General features: G+C 32.9%; 1 protein-coding gene across 1 annotated transcript; it reads right to left on the minus strand.

The window, feature by feature from the left end:
- Nucleotides 1–8,097: 8,097 nt before the first annotated feature.
- On the minus strand, nt 8,098–27,196 carry LOC132747109 (xylosyltransferase oxt-like). The gene is made up of 13 exons (XM_060736424.1): nt 26,928–27,196; nt 23,413–23,686; nt 22,945–23,076; nt 22,087–22,254; nt 21,059–21,231; nt 18,020–18,222; nt 17,402–17,482; nt 15,893–16,109; nt 13,817–13,993; nt 13,226–13,328; nt 11,793–11,997; nt 10,910–11,042; nt 8,098–10,384 (listed from the first exon to the last, which is right to left on the minus strand). The coding sequence occupies exons 1-13, from the start codon at nt 27,192–27,194 to the stop codon at nt 9,725–9,727; spliced, it is 2,793 nt and encodes a 930-aa protein (XP_060592407.1). The 5' UTR covers nt 27,195–27,196; the 3' UTR covers nt 8,098–9,724.
- Between the last annotated feature and the right edge of the window lie 616 nt (nt 27,197–27,812).

Raw genomic sequence — 27,812 nt, forward strand, 5'->3', positions numbered from 1 at the left:
GGTTTTATATTATAGCATGCTCAACTTTTTCTTACTTCTAAGTGAAACACATTAAAGATAGAATATTGCAGTGGAGATTACTCCTAGAAAACATAACTGTCTTGAACAAATTATAATTCAAATTTCATATTTAACCTTGATGTCAAAATACGAATCAAATCTATAAAAAAGTTATGACAATTTTAAGTAAATTTCAATAATTATCACCTTGAAGGTCAAGTAAAAGTCAAGGTCATACCAGAATAATTTAACATGGCGGCTTTGTCATATGCTTCTTCTTCCCTAGTATAAATCAAATACATTTATAAATATCAAAGTTATGTTAATTTAAGCTAAATTCAATATTTGACCTTGACAGTCAAGGTCTTATTAAGGTCAAGGACATATTTGAATTACTGTACATGTCAGTTTTGTTATAAGTGTGTGTTCTTTTCCCAAACCCATTACTAAATAACAAAGGTATGGCCAATTGCTGCAAAATTTAATAATTTGACCTTTAGTGTCAAGGTCAAATTAAGGTCAAATTCAATACAATCTTCTTTTATGTCTTGTCCAATAGATTGTTGTGCCCAAGCATGAAGACAATCCATTTATTACTTACAAAATGATAACAATTATAACAAAAGAAAATGGTAAATTACAATAATTTGACCTTCAAGGAGAAGGTCATTTACTAGTCACAGTCAAAATGGGTGTGTTTTTTTAAAGACATTTTCCTTACAGTAGATGTGATCAGGTATGCAGGAATTTTCATTTATAATTAACAAAATTTAATAATTTGACCTTCAAGGTGAAGGTTATTGATGAGTGAATCATAATGTGGTCTTCATGAAGATCTTGTCCTTAGGATTATCTTATCCAAGTTCGAGACAATCCATACATAAATAACTAAGTTATAGCCAATTATAGCTTAAATATAAAGCAAAATTCAAATATTTGACCTTGAAGGTCATTTATGAGTGAAGGTCAAGTTCAGTCTCGAAGGTCTGATCCAAAAAGTTGTTGTCTCCAAGTAAAAAGGCAATCCATTTAGAAATAAAAAATTAAGACAAAATGTAAGTTTTCAGAAGACACCAGCGACAGCAAGGACAACATTTCTGTAACAAACTGTAGCTCTTTTTTGTCCTTCAAAATATCAAGCAAATGAATTACAAAGATTTATGAAAGTTTATTATTTTCCTTTTAAATGCAGCAAAAATGTACTGTACATGAACAAACATGACTGACATTTGGTGAACTAAGAAATCAAAAAATCATTTATGTCTTCCACAATGGCATATTTGATTGACCATGGCCCTTTATAATATTGCTGATTGTCTTTTCATGCTTTGTGTACTTTGATACGGAAATTAGGCCACAACCCCTGACAGTTATGATGTAAGGTGACATGCTACACTAGATTAACAACTGTTGTTTTTGAGTTCACAAGTAGGATTTTTGTGCAGCCTGCTAGAGAATGACAGCATAAAGGGATTACTTCTCCATCCTTCGTTGGTCCATCCATCTTAGGTTTTATGTCTTTATTTGTGTATGAAACTACAATGTCCAGAGCTAAGATGTAGCATCCCTTGTGGACCTCTACAAAATTAGTGGTAATCATGCACCTTGGGTCACTGTTGGCTCCACCCCTGAAGTCACTCAATTTATATAGGGAAATACATTTAAGTTTTATTGTGAGAAACTCTACATTGCCCAGACCTGTTTGGCATGTAGCATTGCCTTGTGATCCTCTACATAACTGACATAAATCATGCTCCTTGGGTTTACATTTGCCCTGCCCTGGGGGTCATTTGTTTTATATAGACCTGTAAAGGAAAATTCATTTTAGTCTTGTGTGATATACAATGTCCAAAGCATAGATATGTGGCATGTATCATTGCATTGTGGACCTTTGTAAAATTGATATTAATCATGCCCCATCTGTCAATATTGTCCTTACCCTAGGGGTCATTTAATAGTTATTCTAACACGACCCGCATTTTTCCCTATTGAACATAGAAGAACAGAAAGTGTGTGTTATTATGCAACAGATGCACAGTTTGACGTTCTATATTTAGACATGTGACGTAATCATTATACACGTGACGTAACCACTAAAATCCGACGCGCTGAAAATAAGTACGGAAACAAATCAGGCGCAATTTTGCTTAACTATCAAGTACGGCAACATTTTTTGTTGATATCGTGTTAGAATCGAAATAATATATCCAAATCAGTGATTTTATCGCTTGATAACATCACTGTTTGTCGTTCGGGGGCGCATCATTATATCACTCGGGCTACGCCCTCGTGATATAATTCCTCGCATCCGAACTCCAAACAGTGATGTTATTGAACGATAAAATCACTGTTTGTGATATATTATTTCTTAAATATAGACTTGTTTATTTTAAAGCAGCTGACCTCCAGTAGATAACAGAAAAACTACCATCTTACTAATTTACACATGGAAATAAGTTTAGCACACACCGGAAATTTAAAATTGGTAGCGACTGAAAGCACTGTCATGAGATGACAACATAATTGAGCTAAGAAACAGTTATTTGATAAGTAGCGATACCAGTTTAGTAATCTCAAACCAGTAAATTTATGAGTTTATTTTATTTTTAACCAAATTTTTGAAGCATAAGCAAATGGGTTGTTTTTTTTTTACCAAAAATGTGTTTTATAAGTATGGTGTTGGAGCTTTTACAAAACATTCACTGGTGGTTATTTTTGGTAAATTTTGACCTAAAATGACATTATATAGCCAGATTTTTAATAACGTGTAACCGCCATGCGCTCAATCCTGCTCCTCTCCTCATATTACTAGTAAGGCGTCTAATGCAGTTTTGAGGTAAATTTTGCCATTCTTGATGCAGAGCTTGTTCCATGACTACTGGTTGTTCATACCATTGCCCAAATATGTGCCCTGCCCCTTGGGTCATATGCATTACTTACCGGTAGACTAAAGTATAAGAAAATAGGTGGAAGACTTAAATGCCTACAGCTTGTATATTTTGCATGAAGCATTGCCTAGTAGATCTCTACAAAACATTTAAGAATCATACACATATAGGGCCAAAACAAAATATTGTAAGAAAACAAAATATAGGAACAATTTATTATATAAGAGCAATAAAGAAGCATCCAGCATCTTCGTTGAAGTATAGTATTATATAATGCAATACACAACAAAAAATGAATAACAGCGTACAAAATTTATGACAAGTACATGTATATTGTATAAACATTAACATTTGTTTCACTCTACATGAAACAATCAATATTAAATGCAAAGTTTGCAAACCTTTGGTAACACAAACATTTTTATAAACTGTATAGTTATAAAACATGATACTTGTTCTTTGATTCTCTAATGTATAATTGAAAAAATCAGTAAGATTCTCTAATGTATAAATGAATACATCAGTAAAATACTGCATTACAGACTTGATGCATTATCCTATGCTAATCAAGAGGGTCCATTATGGCCCTTATATCGCTCACCTGATTATGAAGGCTCTTGATGACAAGAAACAATTAATATTGTACACTATAAATGAAAAGCAGAATTGATATATATACTAAATAGAACAATATCTCAAATGTAATACAATTAGTTGGACTAGAAATTTATACCTTGGTGCTATAATTTGAACAAACATGGTAGAGGCTCACAAGAGAATGTTTAAAGCCATATATCTGAACTTTTGCCATCACCGTTATAGAGAAGAGGATTTTTTTTACATAAATGTGGGTCCAATTAAGACCCAGATCTATAATTTGTACAATTTTTGTTGAGGTCTACTAGACAATATTTCATGCCAAATCTCTTATAGTTTTGCCTTTTATAGTGTTAAAAGTATTTTAAAATGTACATAAAAGGAAAACCCATGACCTCCACAGTGGGGCCAAAATTGACACAACTGTCAACAAGTTAAACATGTTTTGTAGAGATGAACTAGCAATGTTTAATTTATTTTCACCCCCTATAACCCAGATGTTCAATGGATCAGAACCATTTGAACAATTTTCATATAGCTTCATACTACATGTACTGAGCCCCTAAGGTGACATTTTCCACACTTTTTTTCCCGGAACTAAATTCGTTTTTACAAAATAATAATTCGTAATTACGAAATATTAATTCGTAATTACCAAACATTAATTCGTTTTTATGAAATATTATTTCGTTTTTCAAAATATTAATTGTAATTACGAAATATTAATTTGTTTTTACAAAATATTAATTTGTTTTTACGAAATATTTATTTGTAATTACGAAATATTAATTCGAAAATACGAAATAATATTTCATAAAAATGAATATATTTTTTTAGGGTTTCAAAGAGTTTTGGTAATTTTTATAAAGAAGGCCTTGAAACTAAGTTCCTGACAAAATATAAGGCATGTAAATGCAATATAAATAGTGAATTTTTCTCCCCATGTTTTATAACTTAACACTATTGTATATAAATTAAAATAATCGCCTGTCAACAGCGTTGCCGCCACAGCAGTGATAGTACTCGCGCTAGGAAAATTTTGTTAAAATGGGGGTCATGTGCTTCAAATCCAAACACAGACATTTTTTCTGTTTCGTTTTGTTGATATTATTGAGTTTTGAAATAAAATATTATGTTTTTATGATCACACGGTGCCCATACATAAAGTGTAAGGAAATATACTTTTTTTAATTGATTAGATTAGAGAAAATCTGTAGCCCCCCCCTTTAGTTTTACTAATGTGTATGATAAAAGAAAGTAATAATATAGCATGTTTCTTTTTTAAAACATTGCTGATAAGAACATGTATTTGACAATGGGGAAAAAAGAGGATATTTTGGATTGAGAATGATTTCTCACTCAAAAACCCTAATCACTTAAATACAATAACTTGAGAACCATTTGGCTTATAATCGCAAAGTTGATCTAGGCTTGTGAATGACCCCTTTGTGAGATTAGTAGGTTTTTGTTAAACTCACAATGACCTTATATAAGATTTCTTAAAAACGAATTAATATTTCGTAAAAACAATTATTATTTCGTAAAAACAAATTAATATTTCGTAATTACGAATTATTTATTCGTAATTATGAATTAATATTTCGTAAAAACAAATTATTATTTCGTAAAAATGAATTATTTATTCGTAATTATGAATTGATATTTCGTAAAAACAAATTAAATGCCGGAAAAAGAGTGTCAAAAATGTCACCTTAAGGGCTCCGTATACATGTAATCCTGGACAGTCCAGGGAAATTTCATAAAATTTGACCTAGTGGTTCCAGTGATGTTGTTTGACAAACAGTTAATGTCAGAGACACAGATGCACTGACAGATGATGGACACCAGACAAAGTTTGACCACAAAATCCCACCTTAAAAGCAAACTAAAATAGTTTCTTCTCAAATTTGACTGACATGAAGGCATAAATACACAATTTCCCATCTAACAATTTATTAACCAAATTATAAGTGTTAGAAATATTTTAATTTCTTTCAAAAGTGGCACTTATCTAAAGTAGTCTATGTAAATAATGAATAACATAAAATATCAAAGTACCATATTGTTTCCAAATTAACCCCCTTATTCTAATAAGGGCCTTCTACCACATTTTGCAAAAGATATTTCCCACTATATATGTTTCTCACAGTAAATTTAATCTATAATGAAAGAGCAAATTAAAAAAGATCTCCCAACCACACACACCAATTATTTTTTAAAGTCCATTTGATTGAAAGTCAAAACTGATTGACACAAATTTATCTACATTTATAACCTACTTACATATTTTATAGTACAAAATATATGTGAGGGTAACCCATCCCCCCACACACCTATTGAAAAAAATGCACATTCTGGGGGCATTAATTAGAAACAATATATTATTTCTATTTTATTTATCAAGGTCAGTAAGATTATAAAATACACTGAAAACCACTACAGATTCCCTTTAATAATAAACAAATAACAAAATACATTGTAATTAAATGTGTATAAAAACAAAAGTTTTAAAATGTATAATAAACTAACACAGACAACCTTGTCTTTAAATTGAAAAAAAAGCTACATGTAATAACAACTACACTTGATATACAGTTATAAATGAGTTATATAAAACAAAATTGTTATTGAAGTCAGCCTGGTATATACTTGATGCTAGTTATAGCATATAAGAACCATACAAAAATTATGCAAGGAGAATAGTTTTATAAAAAGTTTAAGAAACAGTTCAGTCTTTGTCTGTAACCTACAGGTACAATACTGAACAGTGAAGTTTCAATTTAATACTTGATTGGTTGTAAAAATAGAACTTGCATACCCTGAAGGAAAAAGAAACATAACATACCATCATTGACAGCAATGATCAAGTATGATACCACTGACAAGTATGTATCTTATTTATCAAAGCTTTGTAACAAAATGTAGTTCAACAACACAATGTACATCTTCATAAAAATACTTAATATATGTGTCTATATTTATCATAAAACATCTGATAACTGTTAACTGCATCAAATTATAAGTAGGTCATATTTATGTAAGAGTGACTATAGCAATAGTCCGATGATAACATTGTTTGACTACAAGTCAAGGATCATGGGCTTAATCCCCAGGTTTTTTAACTAAAATTACTAAAACACTTTAGGACGACACTTAAAGGGTCTTGTGTAATGCCTTATGTTTTTTTACATTGCACATTATAGTCTAAAGTAGAGTATTTTCTCTATCAGTTGCAATAAATTCCAAAATTATTTAACTCTAATGTACTTATACTCTTCAATAGAGAATGACCCCTGTGATTTTCAGAGAGCCAGTTACAATCAAATATCTTTACACACACATGACCAAGTAATTGTACACATACTGATTAAAGACAAAACATGTAATTACATATTAACAGCAAAGGATCTGTTTGATCTTTGTATATTTTTTGATAAATGGTTTCGAGTCCAAATAGTTCATATAAATTAATACATATATATATATAAATGAAAAAGAAGAAAATTATTACAACTGGAAACTATCATTAAATGATATAAACGGAAGTAAATGCATGAATGTTTCATTGTAGAAATTACCATTAATACTACAGATAATTCATTTGTTTGTTTGATTGGGTTATACTTCACATAGACACAGTAAAGGTCATTTGGCGAGTTGGTGACGTTCCAGCTTTACCAGTGGAGGAAGATCTCAGCTTCCCTTTCGTGCATTATTTCAGGTACGAACAGGCACCTGAGTGGAACCAAAGATGCTCCGTAAGCTAGCTGGATAGCTTCCTCACATGACAGCATACAAAGTCCTGTCATAGTGGGAAAACAAAGCGGTGAGGGCAAGTGGTTTGATGTCAACTACCTTAACCACTTGGCCACGGACGCCCCTTACAATACATAAAAAACTTACATGTTACTAAACATACATAGTACATGTATATAAACATAGAAAATAAATAAAAGTAAAAAGTTTGCACTTTTGTCTCCTTGACATAAACTTTGGCACTATACAAAACACAGGGACCATTGGCCCGGAAACGCTCACCCCCGAGGATACTGTTATTTCTGTACAAGCAGTGAAAGCTAGTGATTATTACAAAAATTTGAACAGTGTTGGTCACTTAACCATATGCCATGCAATATATACTTTTAAATTTTAGCTATATACATGATCCTAATTTCATAGGAGAAGTTTTTACTGTATGAATTTTAGGAAAATCTATGACCCCTCTTTTGGGGCATGGCAATTTTGACCCTAGGGCTATAATTTGAACAAACTTGGTAGAAGTCCACTACAAAAGGTTTCATAAGAGATATCTAAGCTTTAGCCTTTGTCATTTCACTGAAGATTTTTTAAGTCTTTTAATATATATATATTAAGTAAATCCTATGACCCCATGGAGAATTGATATCATTAGGGGTGTGGATCGTCGGATAAGTGACGATCCGATCCAAACCACAATTCAGCACTTACGATTCACAAATCGAACCACAAATCTTTTGTTATCAAGACACCCATAAAAACATGTACATTAGTTCTAAAACATGTTAATTAAAAAAATACTAAACATTAAACATATATGCAAATATAAACTAGGTTTATGTTTTTATTTTTTGGGTGAGTATTTTTGTTTTGTTTTTTGAAAACCATGTACTTCCTAGCTCAGCATCATGGTACATGGTCTTTAACCGGCAAATTGTATTTAGGTAAACTTGCCATAATTTATACTCAAATCGAATTTTTCTCGACTTTTAGAGTGTTCCCACAGTGAATGTATATAAACAAATAAGATCGCGATCCACGATCTCTGGGCTTACGAATATTTAAACTTGATTTTACACTTTGATTCGTGATTATCCAAGTACTCGGATACTCGCCCCAGCCCCAGATATCATATACCAAATATAAACAATCTGAGCCATGTACTTTCAGACAAGAAGATTTTCCTAATTTGCAGTTTGAAACTTTCTATTGGCCCTGTGACCTACTTATGCAACAGACCCATTTGAACAATTGAAGGGTGCCACCTAAGGATTATTTTTATAAAGTTTGGTTCATTTCCAATCATTAGTTTCAGAGGTTGTGAAAAAGAAATTGTTGATGACGCATGACAACAGACATCTGGGGATCACAAAAGCTCACCATGTTGTGCGTAGGTGAGCCAAAAACATTTTAATTGAAAAAAATCTGGTGGTTACACAACAACATACAGGTAATAATAAATACAAATAGAAACATATACTTTATGACGGATGTACTAAAATCAACAAAATATCTGGAATAAGAAGAGATCCCTCCAGAGCGATCGAAACAAGATCTATAAAGAAATAAAATAAAATTAATGATACATGGTTAATAAATACAAAACAAATTAAATCATGAATTCATAAAGAAAATCCTGTCCACTCATTCAGCACAGATTTTATTTTTCAGAACACTTGATCAACTATTGAAGATTTACTTTTTAAACAAGTTAACTCTTGACACCTATTCACTACATTTTTATGAATTCTGACATATATCTCTGGCTATACTTTTAACTTTGGAGATTAACTGAGATATCTTAGTTACCTCCCTTTACACACGATAATGTAAATAGGTGAAAAACAGTAGTTTTCTTTGAATTTTTAGGAATAAATTTTGAACAACTAGCATTGGAAAAGGATCTTTTATTTAAATGAATTAACATGAATTTTTATTCATGACTGATTTTTATATTTCAGTCTTTTCTACTGTGATATCATAGAACAAGGGGCTACAAGTTTTGAAAATTTAAGACTCAGTTTGATTGAGACTGCTCATGAAAAATAATGAAAAAATGCAGCATCTGCTGTTTTTAGCATAAAAATGAAGTTCAACTTAAATATAAATGTACAAAAGGCACATTGTAGTACTTCTGTTTCAATTGCTTCAACTTGAAGTTATACAATACTTTATAACAAAACATAAAGAAAATCTTATTAGGACCTTTCAAAATTCAAAATAATAATTAGAGCTAATATCTATTTCACAAAACTTCAGATCAATCCCGGAGTTTATATAAACAATAACATTTATGTCAATGTTGTCTGCTGCAAAACAAATTTACAAGCAAGAAGTTAACAAGTTGACTGTGGTATCAAATACAACAGTTACAACTATTCAGTGTCATCTTGTACTCTCACAAACATAGTTCATGTACAAGAATTCTCTGTAACATTAACATATCACAGATAGATAAATATTATATTTGGAAGAGCTTTTTCTTAAATCTGTAAATTACTTAACATAATTTGAGATATTTCTGACTTTGGATCTGGTGACATGGAGCTCCATCTAGTGGAAGAACAGAGATCAAGGGGTGGACAACTCTGATCTAGGTCAGAAACTGTACACGTGTCCTGGACTGACCATGAAAATGCGGTCAACTCATCAATCCAGGCATCCAAATCAGGACCAAATTTATGTCCATTTATCACAGATTCTTGGAGTAACTTTGTAGGATTTTTTATGCCAAGCTTTTCTGTAAAATCACTATAGTCTGCGCGAGAATACAACCCTGAAGGGCCATTATGTAATGAAATAACATCATCTAATGTCAATGGCACATTATTATGCGTAGATAATGGAAGAATTATAAACTGAATTTCTGCACAAATTTTCAATTTATACAACACTTTAACAGTCCAAACACCTGGTCTCAGTGGAGTTTTAAGCTTAGGCTTATGGGCATCTATATGAGTTTCTTTAGTCACTGTGACATCCTGATAGGCTGCTACAATCCCTGCAGGATCTATCCACGCCACAGAGAAGGTGGTTTCAGTACCATAGCCCCAAACATGACGTAATGCTACCTCACTGTTAGGACCAAGGAATTTTGGGTAATTTCTAAACACAAGCTCTTTCAGATCAAAATCTGTACCAACCTGAAAATGTAAATACATCTATGAAATTTTCTCAGTTTTATTATTTTTACGACTTTTGCATTATGCTTCAGAAAAATGTTATTAAACAATGCATAAATAAAGTGAAGTGAATATGCAGTTTTATATTAACAGATGTCAACAAATAATTTCAAAATGAAAATTTGACGTCTTAATTTGATGATGTCATACAGTACATGACATCATATCATAAACAAGTAAAAGATATTAAAACCATTTAAAATGAAATAATTAGCCTGCTTTTTTTACGTGATCAAATATTCGACTTAGGAAAACCAGTGGTTACATTTTATACTTGAAGCAACACCATCTATAATAATATTGCAACTGGTGTTATTTCAGGGCAAAATATCTCAATCTTCACTGAAACAAACAAATATCATATTTAACTTGTGATTTACAACCCTCAATTATGCTGAGCCAAAATGTGTGATGTAGACAGTAGACACAAACTTTCTCAAAATGATGAAAGAAAGTTCTACATCAAGGGTTACAAAGAAGTAATACCTCTAGATTTTGTAGTCGTCCGATTGGTCCTAAAGGATCTATGATGTTATAATGCTGTTTGTAACTAAACTGACTCTCTAATGTCACTGGAACACTTCTCCCTGGTAATGACACATTGTACTTGATCACATATCTGTAACATAGCACACAACAATATACCATAAACTTATATAAACGCAACTGTATGTCACAAACATTAACACATCAGCATTTCACACTCTAAAATAAACATGTCAATAATTCACAAATTTACAAACACACATTTGGAATTCACAAAGTTTAATAAACAAGTCAGTATATTTCAAACTAACATCTGAATGCCACAAACTAATACAGGAATCACTAATAACATTGTTAACCATTACCCTTCAGAAACTGAGAGTGACTAGTATTTACCCCCTGTATTAAGATCAAAGCAAGGCTACACATCTGTTGAGTCTGACCAGATTCTATACTGTTGGCTGACTAAGTTTAAAATTTCATCTTGATATCTCTAATACTGATAATAAACAGTACTGAAAAAAGAAGCTAGCCTAGTCTATTTAAAAAATTCAATCTGTTTTAAAAGTTAATGCAGTCTGAAGAAAAAAAACTTTGTTTAATTCATATGCTTTTCAAGTCTTTTGATTTTTCAATTCAAAGCAACTGACATCAGGCAGTTCCAAATTGACAACAATTTATGTTTGATATGTCATTTCAGTGCAGGAACAGGTTAAATTTACAAATTTATGTAGAACATTGCCTTAGAAAGCTGTAAGACCATTAGAGAATAGATTTCATGAGAAACTGTTCATTTGCATATTATATGCACAGATATTTTCATAGAGTTATAAAATTGGTGCAGGTATATGATAAATATATACAATATTCATTATAATACTACCTATGAAAGCTATCTGCTAAATTCAGCACATGAGATTCTAAGATGCGAACATTAGACATGATACAATTTGAAGTGGCTGATCCTAAAACTTCTTGATTGTGTCTCACAAATGACTTTGCAAAGGTCAACCACAGATCAGTTCTCTTGTCAAATGAATCTTTGAAATGGTAATCATTATGCCAGTGACGGTTAAGGCCTGGTAAATCTGTAAAAAAATAACAGTTGACAGATAATCTTTCTGGATGACAAAGTAGGATGACAGGGTCAGCTACATGAAAATTGTACTTTAAAACAGCCTTCAGGTTTTCTTTAGATTAAATATGTAATATTTAGATAAATTGTTTTGTATAATTGTCAAATCAAAAGAAATAAGTTGGAAAATGAAATTTTTGGATGATGAAATATAACCAAATGATACCTCAAATTTGATGTAGGTGTTGATAATGAACATATACTTGAAACTTAAAGTAAATCCATGAAGAAATAAGAAAGTTATAGAACAAATTAGCAAAATTCAAAGTGGATATAATTCTGAAAATAAGCATCCTAGCTTTTAAAACCTTGTCCTATTATTATGATGTGAGAGTCTGAAGTTAGAAGTAAATCCTTTAAAAAAGATTAAGATAAAGTAAAAAATAATAATTTCTAGAAAAAAACCTGTCAAGAGGGAGATAATTCTAGAAATATTCAAGCTTGAGTTATAAATGATTTGAGTGATAATAAGGAACATATACTTGAAGTTTTAAGTAGAAAAGAAGTTATAGAAATCAAACAACATTTTTCCATGAATATTCTAAGTTCAATGATGATAATTCTGATAATAAAGGTGCAAGAATTATGAACTTTGCCACATATGATGTGGGTGATGATAAGAAACTTGAAGTAACTACATTAAGAAAAAAAGAAGTATTAAAAAAGAAAAAACAACATTTTTTTATGAAAACTCTAAGTTTGCAGTACTTTGTTTCTTGGGTCTCCTTCCTGGAACAACCAAGTAGCACTACTGTTGTGACACCAGTTAGAGCAGACACCTTAAAGCTGCATGCCTTCAGATGAGCCAACATATTAAGAAAATCAAACTTTGGGAAAATGCACTAAGATTGTAAGAAAAGTACCGGTAAATAGATTCAAGATTCAAGTAATACTTAATATCTTATGTGCGATTAATGATTGATTTTGCAGTATTTATCACCATATTTCTACTGCGTTACTAACGCATTAAGGGCTATTTTTGCATATTTTGACCTGTTTTTTGTAATTTTTGTGGATTGCAATATGTAAATTACTTTCTTTGTTCATTTTGCCATATTTTACTTTTAAAAAACATTTTCAATTTTTTTTTTATGAAAATTAGCATGAATCTGGAGGCATGCTGCTTTAACCACTAGCCAACAAGTAAATTTCTACTACTTCACATTCATCTGATATTTTACCTATCAGGTCACGCCCCATCATAGTGTCCACATCATTTATAATTTCCTGGTTTATCACTGGTTCAAACTTCCTAGCAAAGAATGCCACTTTCCCTTTGTATGTCTGAAATGTAAATTATATAAAAATGAAGGCTAGCCTATGAAAATTAAATAGACATTTATGTAACTTTACATTTACATTTAAGCTGTATCAACATGACTTTAACATAAGCCTGCAATCAATCTTTTCTATACTGTTAGTAACTTAGGGGGTCCAAAAACAATACCAAACTAGGTCTTTTCATAAACTTGCTAAATTCGAAGTTTTATTACAATTCCTCATTCCTAACTAGTCCAGAAACCGTTTTTCTTTTTTTTTTTGCAACAGTGACATCAACTTTGAGGAGGTCCAAAATTCCAAGCAAGGTCTCCACATCAGCTTGCAATATACCAAATGGTTAAGAGGGAAATGTTGTTAAATGACAGTGTTGATAAACATTGACATCGTGATGAACATTAGATGACAGACACACTACCATCACAAAAACTCACATCTAGCACTTTGTGTTCAGGTGAGCTAAAATATTCAATGAAAATCTCCATCACAATTACCTGAAGCCTGTCATGATCTTCTATTTTGAAGACATTTGGAGAACAGCCACACCAATCTACCTGGTTTTTATGTTGACATTTACAACCCTGTTTACGTTTCCAGTTGGTCAAGTGAAGATTATTGTCCACCCAAGATTCACAGAATTCACTGTTCAGCAGTAACACATGGAAAAATGACTGGAAAATTATGTGTTTTAATGTATAAATAACCTGTGTAGTTTGTCTATAAACTATGATAGAATGTACAGAATGAGTAATTTATAATGGCTAAATATACATATTTATAATGGCTCAATATACTAATGTTAAATCAGGGTTGACATTAGAAGGTGGCTGTTAGGTCACAATTACTGTGTCAAATGTATGTTGGGCTGCCTCAAAATTGCCTTTGCTGTATGTGATAAAACCAAAGATAATAATCTCAAATTAAAAATGGGCTGTCTCAGAAAACATTTTATGACCAATTTTGGCCTCAAAACCTAAACCTTGAAAATCTTGCAAAAATCAAGTAAAACACTTAAAATGGAAAACTCTACGAAGAATAATAAAAACAACTCTACAATTAATTGAAAATTTATTCTAGTGTGATTCTTAGCTGGACTTGAGTGAAAAGCTTTATAACACTTTTCATTTTGGGGTGGCTTTCCTCAATAAAAATGATTATTCAGGAAAAACAGGCTCAGGGACTGACATTTAAATTTGCACACAAGTTATTTGTCTAGAATTTTCTCAATTGTACCACAAATCCCAGGAAAATATTTCAAGTCCTATGTCAAAAAAACCTCAGTGGAGTCCTTACACTATATTTACATGTATTCTAGTTATTTTGTGTTGAGATAAGGAAGGTAAAGTTGTATCTGACCAGAGAAAACTTTGCACATTTATATTGTATTAAACCAAATTTAATATACTTGTTTATTTAAGTAGCTTTATTTTATAGAGATTTAAATAGCCTTTTTCTTTTCCAAAAATTAAGGAAAGTGTTTTTTTATTCAATGAAACCATTTGAACACTTATCCTTCTGTACCTAAAAGTGATTAGCCTATGCCACACATATAGACCCAGGCCAGCCTGCACATATGTGTAATCATACACAGTATGGAGCCAGACGAGCCTACACATATGTGTAGTCATACACAGTATAGAGCCAGGCTAACCTACACATATGTGTAGTCATACCCAGTATAGAGCCATGCCAGTCTACACATATGTGTAGTCATACCCAGTATAGAGCCATGCCAGTCTACACATATGTGTAGTCATACACAGTATAGAGCCAAGTCAACCTGCACATATGTGTAGTCATACCCAGTATAGAGCCAGGCCAGCCTACACATATGTGTAGTCATACCCAGTATAAAGCCAGGCCAGCCTGCACATATGTGTAGTCATACCCAGTATAGAGCCAGGCCAGCCTGCACATATGTGTAGTCATACCAGAGCCAGGCAAGCCTGCACATATGTGTAGTCATACCCAGTATAGAGCCAGGCCAGCCTGCACATATGTGTAGTCATACCCAGGCCAGCCTGCACATATGTGTAGTCATACCAGGCTTCATACTGTTCGTAACTCAATTATTTTCAACTAGAAATGTGTCCAAAGAACACAGATGCCCAAATATTGCATTGTTTTGTCAATGTCAGAAATGGAATCTGACAGTGGGACTGGCTGACATACAGACATTCATGGGCAAATCTATATCCCTTACACTAAGCTATGTAGGCATTAAAATTCAGCAAGACAAATATTCAAGAAGATTTTCAGCTTTATTTATATCAAAGATTTTATAACCCGATTGAATAGGTGAGAATTGCATTGCAAACAATTATTTGCGAGGGATATATTGCAAACAATCATTTATATACGGCCATATAACCTGTCAGGAATAATTATAGCAAATCATAATACATCAAACTTCCTTTTTAAGAGAAAAAAAAAATGAAATTTCTTCATAAATTGATAGCAGCTGTGTTTATAAAACTATATAAACCTCATGATTACCCAAAGAAAAACAAAATTAATATAAGAACAGCAGACACCAGTTTTATAATAAAACAATAACTTTAAATACCAACCTCTACTGGCAGTAAGGTATACTTGTAAAACTTCTTCAAGCCAGTATTCAGCTCATCATTTGACCTTACAGAATATTCTATAAAGTCACGATAAAGTCCAATCCAGTCACTACCACCATCATAACTTATACCCCTTGGTAACTCACATTTACCCAATCTCCATAAATGGTTATCACATTCATGAAATAACCAGTTCAATCCCTGCTTCTTGATAAATCTGAAATTATATTAGTATACATTTAATATCGCCAAATGTAAGATTTACGTAAGTAATGAAATGATTTAATCAAGATATGAATAAATTTCCCACAGCAAGAACAACCCCACTGCAAAGAAGTGATTATGCTCACTTTTTTCTTACTTCTAGGGACAAAAACATTGAAGAAAGAATATTGCAGTAAAGAATTCCTAGAAAACAAAACTGTAATATATTTAAATTCAAATTATAATTAAAGTTTAATATTTGACCTTGATGGTCAAGGTTACATTTGAATGAATCATCATTCACTGCCAGTTTTTTCATTAGTGTTCTTTTGACCAAGAATGAATCAAACCTATAACATTATATAAGTAATGCCCTATTGTTGCGAAATTCACTAATTTTACCTTTAGTGTCGTGGTCAAATCAAGGTCATAGTCAAGTTCAATTCAATCTACTTTTATTTCCCCTAAAACACTTACAAAGTTACATCTATAGCCACTTATAGTAAACAAGAGGGCCAAGATGGCCCTAAAATGCTCCCCAAGATCGATCAGGACAAGCATCCTGACCAAGTTTGATGACAATTAAGTCAAAAATGTGACCACTAGTGTTAACAAGGTTTTTCCATATTTGGCCGGTGTGACCTATTTTTTGATCCCAGGTGACCCATATTTGAACTTGACCTAGAAATCATCAAAACAAACTTTCAGACCAATTTCCAGGATATTTGGATCAAAACAGTAGCCACTAGAGTGTTAACAAGATTTTTCTTTAAAAGCTCCTGTGATCTAGTTTTTCATCCGAGATAACCCATGTTCAAACTCATCCGAGCTAACACCTAGACAAGCATTCTGACAATGATTGAGGCAAAAATGTGACCACTAGAGAGTTAACGAACAAATGTGGTTCAGGTGAGCTAAAAAAAACTGTGAAATTACAATAATTTGACCTTCAAGGTCAGGTTCATTTACAAGTCAATGTCGAAACAGGTTTGATCTATTTTAAGACATTGTCCTTGAGGCAGACACAGGATGGCACATGAGCAGAGCCACAGACCTTCTGTAAGGGAGCTGGATAGCTTCCATCTACCTTCTGTAAGCTAGCTGGATAACTTTCATCGACCTTTTGTAAGCAAGCTGGATAACTTCCTCACAAGAAAGAATTCAAAGTCGCTAGCAGTATTTGAACCCAAAGTGATAAGGGGCAAGTCAGTACCCTTTACCACTTGGAAATGTGTTCCCTGTGTTGGTGAATAAACAAATGTTTCCCATAAATTACAATATCTTAATTTTTCTAAAATATCTTACGTTGGTGTTTCTCTTCCATTGGACTTCAAGAAATTATTTCCTCTATATCTTGTTAGAAAAGTTGTCAGTGATGCAACAGTTCTGAAAAATTAATTAAATCTATGAATAATCAAAGCTAGGGGCTTAGTACGGTGATGAAGTAGTGGTGGAGAGGCTGTCTTGTTCATGAAAGTATTGAAAGAGTGATTGTAACTAAGGGCTAAGCATGATCATAGCAGAACCAGCATTGTCTATATTCTTTATGTAAGCCAATTTTCATGCATTTAAGGATATCAGAGATCAAAATGACACAGTGACTACACAATAAACACAGCTGAATGGTACATTTGTATTTTTAAATCAACAGTTTATGGGATACAAGATATTTATTTAGAAATAGAAAACTATTTTACAAATACTCAATTTTCTTTTTAAATTTAAACTTTTAATATTTTTGGGGGAAAAGTACATTTCCTTTGGAACAATGTTGCCTACCATTATTTAACAGAAAAGAGTACTGGTCATAATGTAAAATATTTTCATTAAAACAATGAAGCATGGATCATTTTCACAGAAGTTTACGTTCTTATTCCAGTGCCAGTTGGATAAAAATAAAAATTTGACAGGTTTACTACTTACTTCACTGGATAATCACTTTCACTAAGGTTAATGTAATAATCCCAGTGCCAGTCTGCCATTTCAAGAAGGCTCTCCATGAAAGTTAAATGTGCTTGCAGCAGACTTGCTCCACCCCAAATAGTAGCAAACCTTTTTCTAGAAAACCTCACATTCAACAACTTCTTTTCCAGAGGCAACAACTCACGGTACATGTACTCTGATCTCTGTAAATAGGTATGCAAGTACTGGTATATATATCATACATTTAGAATGCTTAGCAACTAATGAGACAATAAAGTGGCTCCTTCAATGTCATACTAAAACTGATCGTCACAGCTAAAATCTGTTTCCATGATTTTCACATTCTCCCTGAATTTTTTTTAATTCTTTATTCAAAACCATTTTAAATTTTCAATGACAATTGAAGGTAATTACTAAATTTTGCAAATACATGTACATTGTATGTGAAAACTTAAATAAAATCTGATGTAAACCTATTTGTTTCATAATTTGCATTAATAATTGACACTTTGTCTTGTTTTTTATAGGGATGTCATCTGGAGCCGAAATGGCCATCCGGATAACCAAATCAAACATCCGGATACATCCGGATGTTCGGATCGTTGTTATATTCTTAGATATGACGTAACCATTTTTTCGCGACCTTTTTCAAAGTGTAGTATTTCGTTTTTCTTCCTTTTTAATTGAATGATACATATCAAAAATTTTCCGTTATTGATTTTATTTCTTCTATAGAATATGACTATCTGTAAATAAATCTATCAATAAATTTAGTGCGTGTGGTACTTACGATTTCAAATGAAATGAAAATGAAATTCGCCGCCGATATTCTGAATTCCTCAATTAGCGCTATAATACGCAATAAAATTCGCTCACATTTGTGAAAACAAAATAATACCCGTAAAAAATTAAATATAATGTTTCCATTGTTCAATAACACGCATACAATTTACACACGATGACCTTTGACACGCGTGTAGCCGGCTTTTCAAATGAATCTGCCAATCTTTGATGTTTACCATCATGTAGCCCTGGCTATTTGATTCGAATTATCAAAGAAAGTGCCGAAACTTACATGAATTACATACATTTTAAGTGTTCATAAGTAAAAAAAGAAATGTGAAAAAAATTGTTTTAAAAAAAATGCACATGTTTGATTAATACTAAAGGAGAAAGTTATTTTGTCGGATAATTTTCGTATCAATTACTATAAAAGCTGTGATGATTAACATATTATTCCTTAAGTGCATTTCTTTATTTGATTATTTTATTTCTGCAGATTTTTCATTGTCTCAAAATAAGGAGCGACGGGTCGGTAAGCCGAAATATATATAAAAATAATAACCTAATTAAATATTTAAATTTGGACATAAAAAATGTAACATCGTTGCCGATTTTATTAACAACATGTGTCATAATTGACTCGTAATTATTATAGTAATTATTGATTTTTTGTGGTCTGCAGAGATTATGATGTGTATTGTCAAACTAAGGTACAATACACAATATGGTTGTCAACACCATGTCTACGCTTATTTCAACGCATGTATTTATCACATTTTCACAATATTCTAAAATATTTTATACAAACATCCGGATCAGAAAATCGGCTCCGGACACCGAATCGTGATCCGAACGTTCGGATATCCGGACTCCGAATGACATCCCTAGTTTTTTATAAAGCCAGTTAAAGTATAGTCTGGTTAAAGTTACATTTAATAAATTTCATAAAAACAGAAATAGCGACATTTCATTTATAAATTGGGTTCCATATCGACTCCAGGTCTTATTTTGGTGTCCAGACAACCAAAATGAGTTTTATGAGCATACAAATGTGCAACCTCATTGTGGCGAATTCGGAAGAACAATTTTTGTTTTCATGAGAAACTCCGCCTTCAGATCATTCATACATCAATGTTAAATCAACAAACATGACTATAAGTAGCAGCCCTAATTTAACGGTATATTTCCGCATTGTAACGGATATTTTCATACAAATTTAATCTTTTTTATGAGATGATTATTTTTTCTGAACACCAGGCCTAGTGCACCGTGAAGTTTAAACGGTTAAATTGTGTTTGCACAAGAAAAGCTTATATTTGCTGTGTTCCGGATAGCAACAATAACACAGTGACATAGCGCATACACGAGCTGATTATAGTCTTCATTTGCATGTTAAAATTAGTATACGAACTTTAGTGTTACCGTGGGGTTTTCCATTTAAAATCCTAATTTATGAACAGTATTTGATGAGATTTATAACGATACTGTTAAAAAGGTTAATGAAACCGTAGAATGCTTGGTTTTTAGGCCGACGGCAAAAATATTTTTACATATTTATTTAATGTAGCTTTAAAGCAGCCTTCAAATTTTCTAAAGGTTAAATATGTTATTTATAGATAAATTGTTTCATATATAATTGTGAAATCAAAAGAATTAGTGGAAAATGAAATTTGCTGTCGTAAAAATACATAAACAATAAGGAAACGCCTTGATTCCTCTAATCTACCAGTCTTCTATTTTTTCTGATGCACTTTTCCAAGATTACATTACTGAAATATTTAGTTTGAAACAACACAGAATTGATTTTCAAACAAAGAATAAAAGCTGGAGGCCACTTGCGTCTAAAGAAATCATTCAAGAAATTAAACCTTTTCATGCATGTCAGTACATGTATCTTTATTTCATTGATGGTTGGTACTAGATTAGCTAATGTGCTGCATATTTTCCAAGTCATATGGATTTCTAAGTGCATTCTAATATTAAATTTTCTTTGGTTATTTTTTAATATTTTCTTTTTACATTCCATATAAGCAAGACTCTTGAGACAATGTAATATATAAATCTTTGACTGTGGTCTAAATCTGATATAAACAATAAATACACGCTACATAAACATTATTTAAAAACATGAAAGAGTAGATTATCTGCTCTGTACAGTGTATACGATAATGGAATGTGACAAACGCTGCCAGTTTCTCACAAATTTATAAGATGAATATTTAATCCTTAATAATGAGATAAAGAAAACAAACTTACACTGTCAACATGGATGTAGAAATAATGGTTTGGATCAAACAATATATTTATCAACCTGCGAACCTGCCTAACGGCACGACCATTCACTGTTAGCACAAAAACTATTCTTACTGGTGTCAGATCTTTTACAGAATTAGCGGTATATACCAACTCGGCTTTGATGGTTTTCTTCTCTGTAAATATAACAAGAAATGCCTCAATGCAACAAAATTTCAAATACAAGGTTTTCAACATTCATGTTTCACAGAGTTTATTGAGTGCCCTGGTGCATACTGGCAGCATTTTGCTATTCAAACATTGAAGTTTCACAAAACAAGACTGAAATGTGTTTTTTCAAACAAGACTTTATAAACTAAATAACCCCAAGGGGTGGGGCGAACATTGGCCAAAGGGACACGATTCTTCAATGGTGTTATATTTTGATAGTGAAAATGTATTTCAAGTTTGAGGTAAATAACTTTGAAAGTTTCTGAAAAAATGGACCTTTGCAAAAAGGTTAATCAGACCTAAAAGTCTAAGTTGAAAAAGGAGCATAATTTTGTATAAAATAGTTATATGGTTATCTGCCCTTTTGAAATGACGTCCATCTATCACTACAAACGTATATATCAAGTTTGAAGTGAATAGCTGTTATAGTTTCTGAAAAATTGAACCTTAACAAAAAAGGTTAACCAATGCCAACACCAATGAGAGGATTTAAAAATTGGTGTTAATTAAACAATTTCACTTCCTTTAAGATGGTTGCTACACAGAATCATGACATATTTTGTCACACATCTAGTCATTAAAGTCTTTGTCAAGTGAATAAACATATATTTTAAAAATTTTATCAGAGTATATTTAAGAAATAATATTGGTCTCAGCAGTGTTTATCGGCTATTTAACACCAGTTTGGAGTTTTGATGTGTAGGAATTGACAACAAAGGCTGTAGGCATCAACACTTAACATCAATACTTATACGCATCAATATCCATGTAAGATATGTTTTACATTGTGTAACTTATTTATAAGCAAGTATAATTTTCACCTGGTAAACCTGTACTGAAAATTCTCTGAGCATTGTAACCACCACATGTATCTGAAGAGTTACCAGGACAAATAGTGCTGCATGAGGTCTCAGGTAGAGATCCATACTTGCCATAACTGTTACCACACCAGCATTCATCCCTGTACTGTACACCAGCATACATATAACCTGAAATGATAATCAGTATGTTTAATTATGAGAAATACAAGTCTGTAACAATCCCTGCCAATTTAACTAGAAATGTGTTCATAGGACACAGATGCCCCCACCCTCCACTAGTGCTTTTGTCAGTCTACTGACGTACAGCAATGCAGTATGACAGGGGTATGCACCACACAAGTTGAAAATTGTCAAGTTTCACTAAATGAAGGGCAATAACTCTGGCAAAACTGAATTAATGGTAAATCCACACATGAAACCCCCAGGTGCCTCACTTCCCATGCTGATCATCATTCCTGTAAAGTTTGTTTACTCTAGGTCAAACACTTTAAGATCTACATGAGTCACAACATGAGAACACACAGACAGATGCTCACACATATGCACACATGCATGGATGGACAAGGGCAAATCTAAATGCCCACCTTAAAGTGGGGGCATGAAAATTAAACATGACTCATGTTGCCATGAGAAAATTGAAAAAAAAAACAACTTATAAACGCAACCACATTTTCAGAAAAATAAATAATGTGAATTCTTTATCAGCATTTTAAAACATTTTTTTTTTTTGCATTCGGAACAGAAATACTTGTTCATTCTAATTACCATTTAAAAACAGATTAGTTATATAATAAAGATTGATTATATTTTATACTGTAACATTAATTTGGAAAACTTTGAAAAGTGAAACAAACTTACTCCCAGTGAGGCAGAAATCTATACACTTGTTTGGACAATTATCCACTGCAAATATGACATTGAAGTTTGTCAAATCTCTCTCCTTCTGATTGTCTTTAAAACACCCAAAGTATTTACCACGTGGCTCTTTACCTGCATAACAAAAATTCTCATAATAAATTATGTTACCGAGTTTTGCTTTGTTATCATAAGTTTTACTTCATTTTAGAACTATGTACTTACATGTTCATTAATCTTAAACCTGCTGGAAGTGAAAGTGATATATCACTTGTCACCAGTATAGAGCCATAGCAACCTGCATATCTGTACAGTCTGACCAGCTGCTACACTGTTGGTAAATTTTGTATTTCAATTTTGAAATCCCTTAAACTATATATAGACAGATACTAATTCAAAGGAGGCCAAACCCATTACTCAAATTTAGCAGGATACAGGTTAAATCTATCAAAGTTTCAATACACTACAAACCTTTGAGGTGACATGTTCTAGGAAGGGAAGAGGGGTACAGCATATGGTGCTCATTTCTACATACTACATCAAGTATTTCTTTTTTACACGAGTCTGTTTTGACACGTGACAGTGCCGAGCTTGCCTCCTTTGTTGACACCTTACTACAGTTCAGCTTTTTACTATCAGTCTTATAAATCGTCTTTACCAGCTTGTAACTAGTTCTCAGAGTAGTTTTGACAAATGGTTGACCATGGAACCTTGCGTGATTTCTTTCAGTCTCAGACGGTTGATTCTGAAAAAAAATTGTTTCTTTACTTCTAAAATAAATAATCTCATTGAAACATAATTATAGAAATTACTGTGAATTCACTTATATTCGTGGGCATGAAATTTTGTGGTTTTATCAAAACGGGTGTTTTTGTGGGTTCTTAAATTCGTGGATTTTAAATTTCAAATTAAAATAAATAACCTAATGCAATATATTAATCGCCCCGCATTTTACTTACCCGATGTACATTAACATATCATTGCATATCACACGGTGCTTGTCAGTAAATTTAATCCTTGCCTCTGGGCATTCATTACACAAAAATCGGCGGAAAAGCGCCAAATCATGTTTGTAATATATAGAATAGAGACATAGCAAGAAGTATTTGTTGGGATAAAATTATGTCGAATCTTAAATTCATGGATTAACCTACCCATGAAAACCACAAAAATTCCTGCCCCACGAATAATAATGATTTGACAGTAAACACAAGGCAGGAATACATATAGAGTACACCCTGTTATTACATAATCTACAGTTTTACTAACTTTGGGAAACCAGTGCAAAAATTAACTAGTGCATACAAATATATGCTTAAAGTTGTCAAAATCTAAGAACGCCACTACAACTACAATTCAAACAAGAATTCATCAACTTTACATGTCCTTGCAGAGCTTACAAAAAATATATACTAAAACAACAATATACCTTTGTTGAGACATGCACTAGCTCGGAAGTAGCTATAGAGTGCTGTACCATACTACAATACTAGTATACCTCCGAAAGAGGTCAGGTAGCTCTGTTGTTTAATACCAGGCATGTAATTTAAAGGATGTTTTAAATGATTATATTGAAGTAGTCCAAATCATCCTTCAAGTTAAGTGAGTTGATATTGGGCAAATCGTGAGTGGAGCGAATCATTATTATTTCAGAATCAAATGGCCTTGGGGCCATGTTATATCTATTAATGTCAAACCCCTCGCGGGGACGTAGACATGTTGACTTACACCATAATAAAAGTGATAAACAGTATAATGAAATATAAAATGAGTTTCTAGTATACACCTTTGGTATCACTAGCACTGGTCAGCATTACTTTTCACTGTCTTTAACATTAACATTTTTGTGTCCCAAATTATTTGTAAACATCCATAATGGCATTCTTCTTCTTCCAGTATAGTGAAGGGCCGCTGCTGTGTGTGTGGAAGGGGGAGTCCACGCCTGTATATACAATTTAAAAACTGATAAAAACATGTCCTGTTTCCTTAAGGTACGATGTATCCCTGGATTCCAGACTTAAAGGATTCCAAGGACTGGGCCATGATGATGTCTTCAGGCAGCTGGTTCCATATCCTGATGGTGGATGGAAAGAATGATTCCTTGTACACTGTGGTGCGACAGAATGGGATCCTGTACCGGAGTTGATGCCCCTTGTGGCTGCTCCTGATTGGCTGAATTGGGGAGGCAGTTGTATGGCAATTAGGGAGTTAACAACACGATACATCATTGTGGCCTTGGCTCTGGTTCTGCGTTGTTGTAGGCTATTCCATTTTAATCTGTCAATCATTGCTGTGACACTACTGGTGGTATTGTAGTTGTTAGTTACGAACCTAGCTGCTCTTCTTTGCACCGCTTCTATTTTGTCTATGTTCTTTTTGGTGTGGGGGTCCCAGACAGTGGATGCATATTCTAACTGGGGTCTGACCAGAGTCTTGAAGCATTTGTCCTTGATGTTACTTGGACAGGATGAGAGGTTCTTCCGTAGGAAGGCAGTGGTGTAGTTTGCCTTCTTACAGACACTATCGATGTGATGGTTCCATGTTAGGTTGTTGGAGATGTTGACCCCTAGATACTTGGCCTTGGTTGTAACAGCCAGCTTTTTACCATGAATGTAGTATGGGACAATGTGTTGATTTCATTTGGTGGAGATACGGATAATCTCACACCTGTCTTGGTTGAAGTGCATTAGCCAGTCTGGAGTTGCCTGGTGTCGGCCTCTGTAAATATGGTCCTATAAAGAAGGCAGTCGTCCGCGTACAATCTGGCCTTGGATCTCACTCTGGATGGCAGGTCACTGATGTAAGCCAGTAAGAGCAGTGGACCGAGGACTGTTCCTTGGGGCACTCCAGATGTAATGGGTGCGGTTGGTGAGAAATGGCCCTCTACCAGTACTCGTTGTGTTCGTCCAGACAAAATCTCCGGATCCAATGGAGCAGATTGCCTCTTATGCCATAGTGGTCTACTGGTCGGAGACCATCAACCGGACACTTTTGGAACATTTTTCCGTACAGATTTCATAATTTTTATCCTAGAGACTAAAAAATTTGACATAGTTCAACTAGGTTCTTCTCCTAACTAACAAACTAGTTTGTTTATTTCTGATTGTATTGACACTTATATCTGAGGCTTGACAAGGAGGGTATCAAAATTACCTAAATTGTCTACACTACAGTACCATGTATCCGGACAGATATGTACATGATGTGATTTAATTCAGATAAAAGCTTGGGTGTTTTGATTTTTGATTTGTAACATGATATACAATATGTCAGCAACAAATGCTGAAGTTTTGGATATTCTATTATTCACTCTGCAAATGATTATAGCTGGTATATGAGGTCAGGCATTGCTTTCTTGACCCCCGAATTTCAATGTCAACATACTTGAAATAGACATTAAAATATTACCATTTATAGAGGTTGAAATAAATTTATGTACTTAATTTTAAAAGAAACATGCACTTATTGTTGATAAAAAAGTGACTGACAACCACTGAACAAAGAAAATACTAAATTAAGCATTTTCGGGGCCGTCCGGGTTTGGTGGTTGTCCGGTTTTGGTGGTCCCCAACCAGTATGGTCTAATTTGGTGAGCAACCTTTCAAGTGGGACCTTGTCAAATGCTTTGGAAAAGTCCAGTAATACTGCATCAATCTGAATGTTGTTATCAATAGACAATACCGATGGCAAGGTCCTGGATTGTTGTTATCAGTTGGGACTCTGACACAGGATCGCTTCTTCCTAAATCCATGCTGGTAGTCAGTAAGTATGTTGTGATGTTCAAAAATGTTGCACCATATCCGATACATATGAATTATAGGCATTCATACATTCCTGCTGGGTTGACTTCTGTCCTTATCGCTGCCTAATTTATTTCAACATATTTCTTTGCTGTATATTAAAGTCAAAGTTAAATAATGATAGAAATTATAAAATAACAGTCTTTGCTAGATTTTGCAGTGTTTTGAAGGACCCGATATGCTTACTTTAAGTGATTTGGGGTGATCATTCGAAGATGCCGTAAAATTTGGAACTGGTGTTTTCAACATTTTTTCCACATCCGACTTCCACTGATGAAGTTTGTTAATTTCTTGTTGATTTAAAGAATAGAAGCTATATCCTAGAAATAACTGAATTGACAAAGCTATAAAACAAAAATAGAAAAAGACTCTATATCGCCGGCAAATCCTCCAGGACGAATTTGTCCTGGGGGCCGCCATGTTTATTTGTGCAATATATTTTCCGCACATCATGAGTTCCGACAAGCCACGTAGATTAAAGATTGAACGCTGCAAAATGTATGGTAAATAATAAATAAACTATTAATTTATTACATCACAGGAAAGTGACATTCTATCAATAATTAAAAACATAAGCAAATAATTAATGAAATAACGGCAAATATACCCCTCTACACAATAAATAAACACGAGGGAGTGTTTATTTATTGTAAAGAGGGGTACGGTACTGGTTGGGGACCACCAAAACCGAAACTGCTTAATTTTGGGTTTTTTTCTTTGTTCATTGTTTTTTTCTCATCAACATGCATGTTTCCCCTAAAATTAATTAAATTTATTTCAACTTCAATAAACGGTAATATTTCAATGTCTGTTTCAAGAATGTTGGCGTTGAAAATTTGGGCATCTGACCTTATATATATACCAGCAGATATATAATCATTAATTTTGCAGATTAAACAATAGAATATCCAAAACTTAAGCATTTGCTGCTGAAATATTGTACATCATGTTAAAAATAAAAAAAAATAAAACACCCAAGCTTTTATCTGAATTAAATCACGTCCGGACACATGGCACTGTAGTGTGGACAATTTAGTTTTTTTATACCCTCCTTGACAGGCCTCAGATATA

The sequence above is a fragment of the Ruditapes philippinarum genome, unplaced genomic scaffold, assembly GCF_026571515.1.
Source record: "Ruditapes philippinarum isolate M1 unplaced genomic scaffold, ASM2657151v2 ctg1391_1_1_1_1, whole genome shotgun sequence".
Taxonomy (NCBI): Eukaryota; Metazoa; Mollusca; class Bivalvia; order Venerida; family Veneridae; genus Ruditapes; species Ruditapes philippinarum.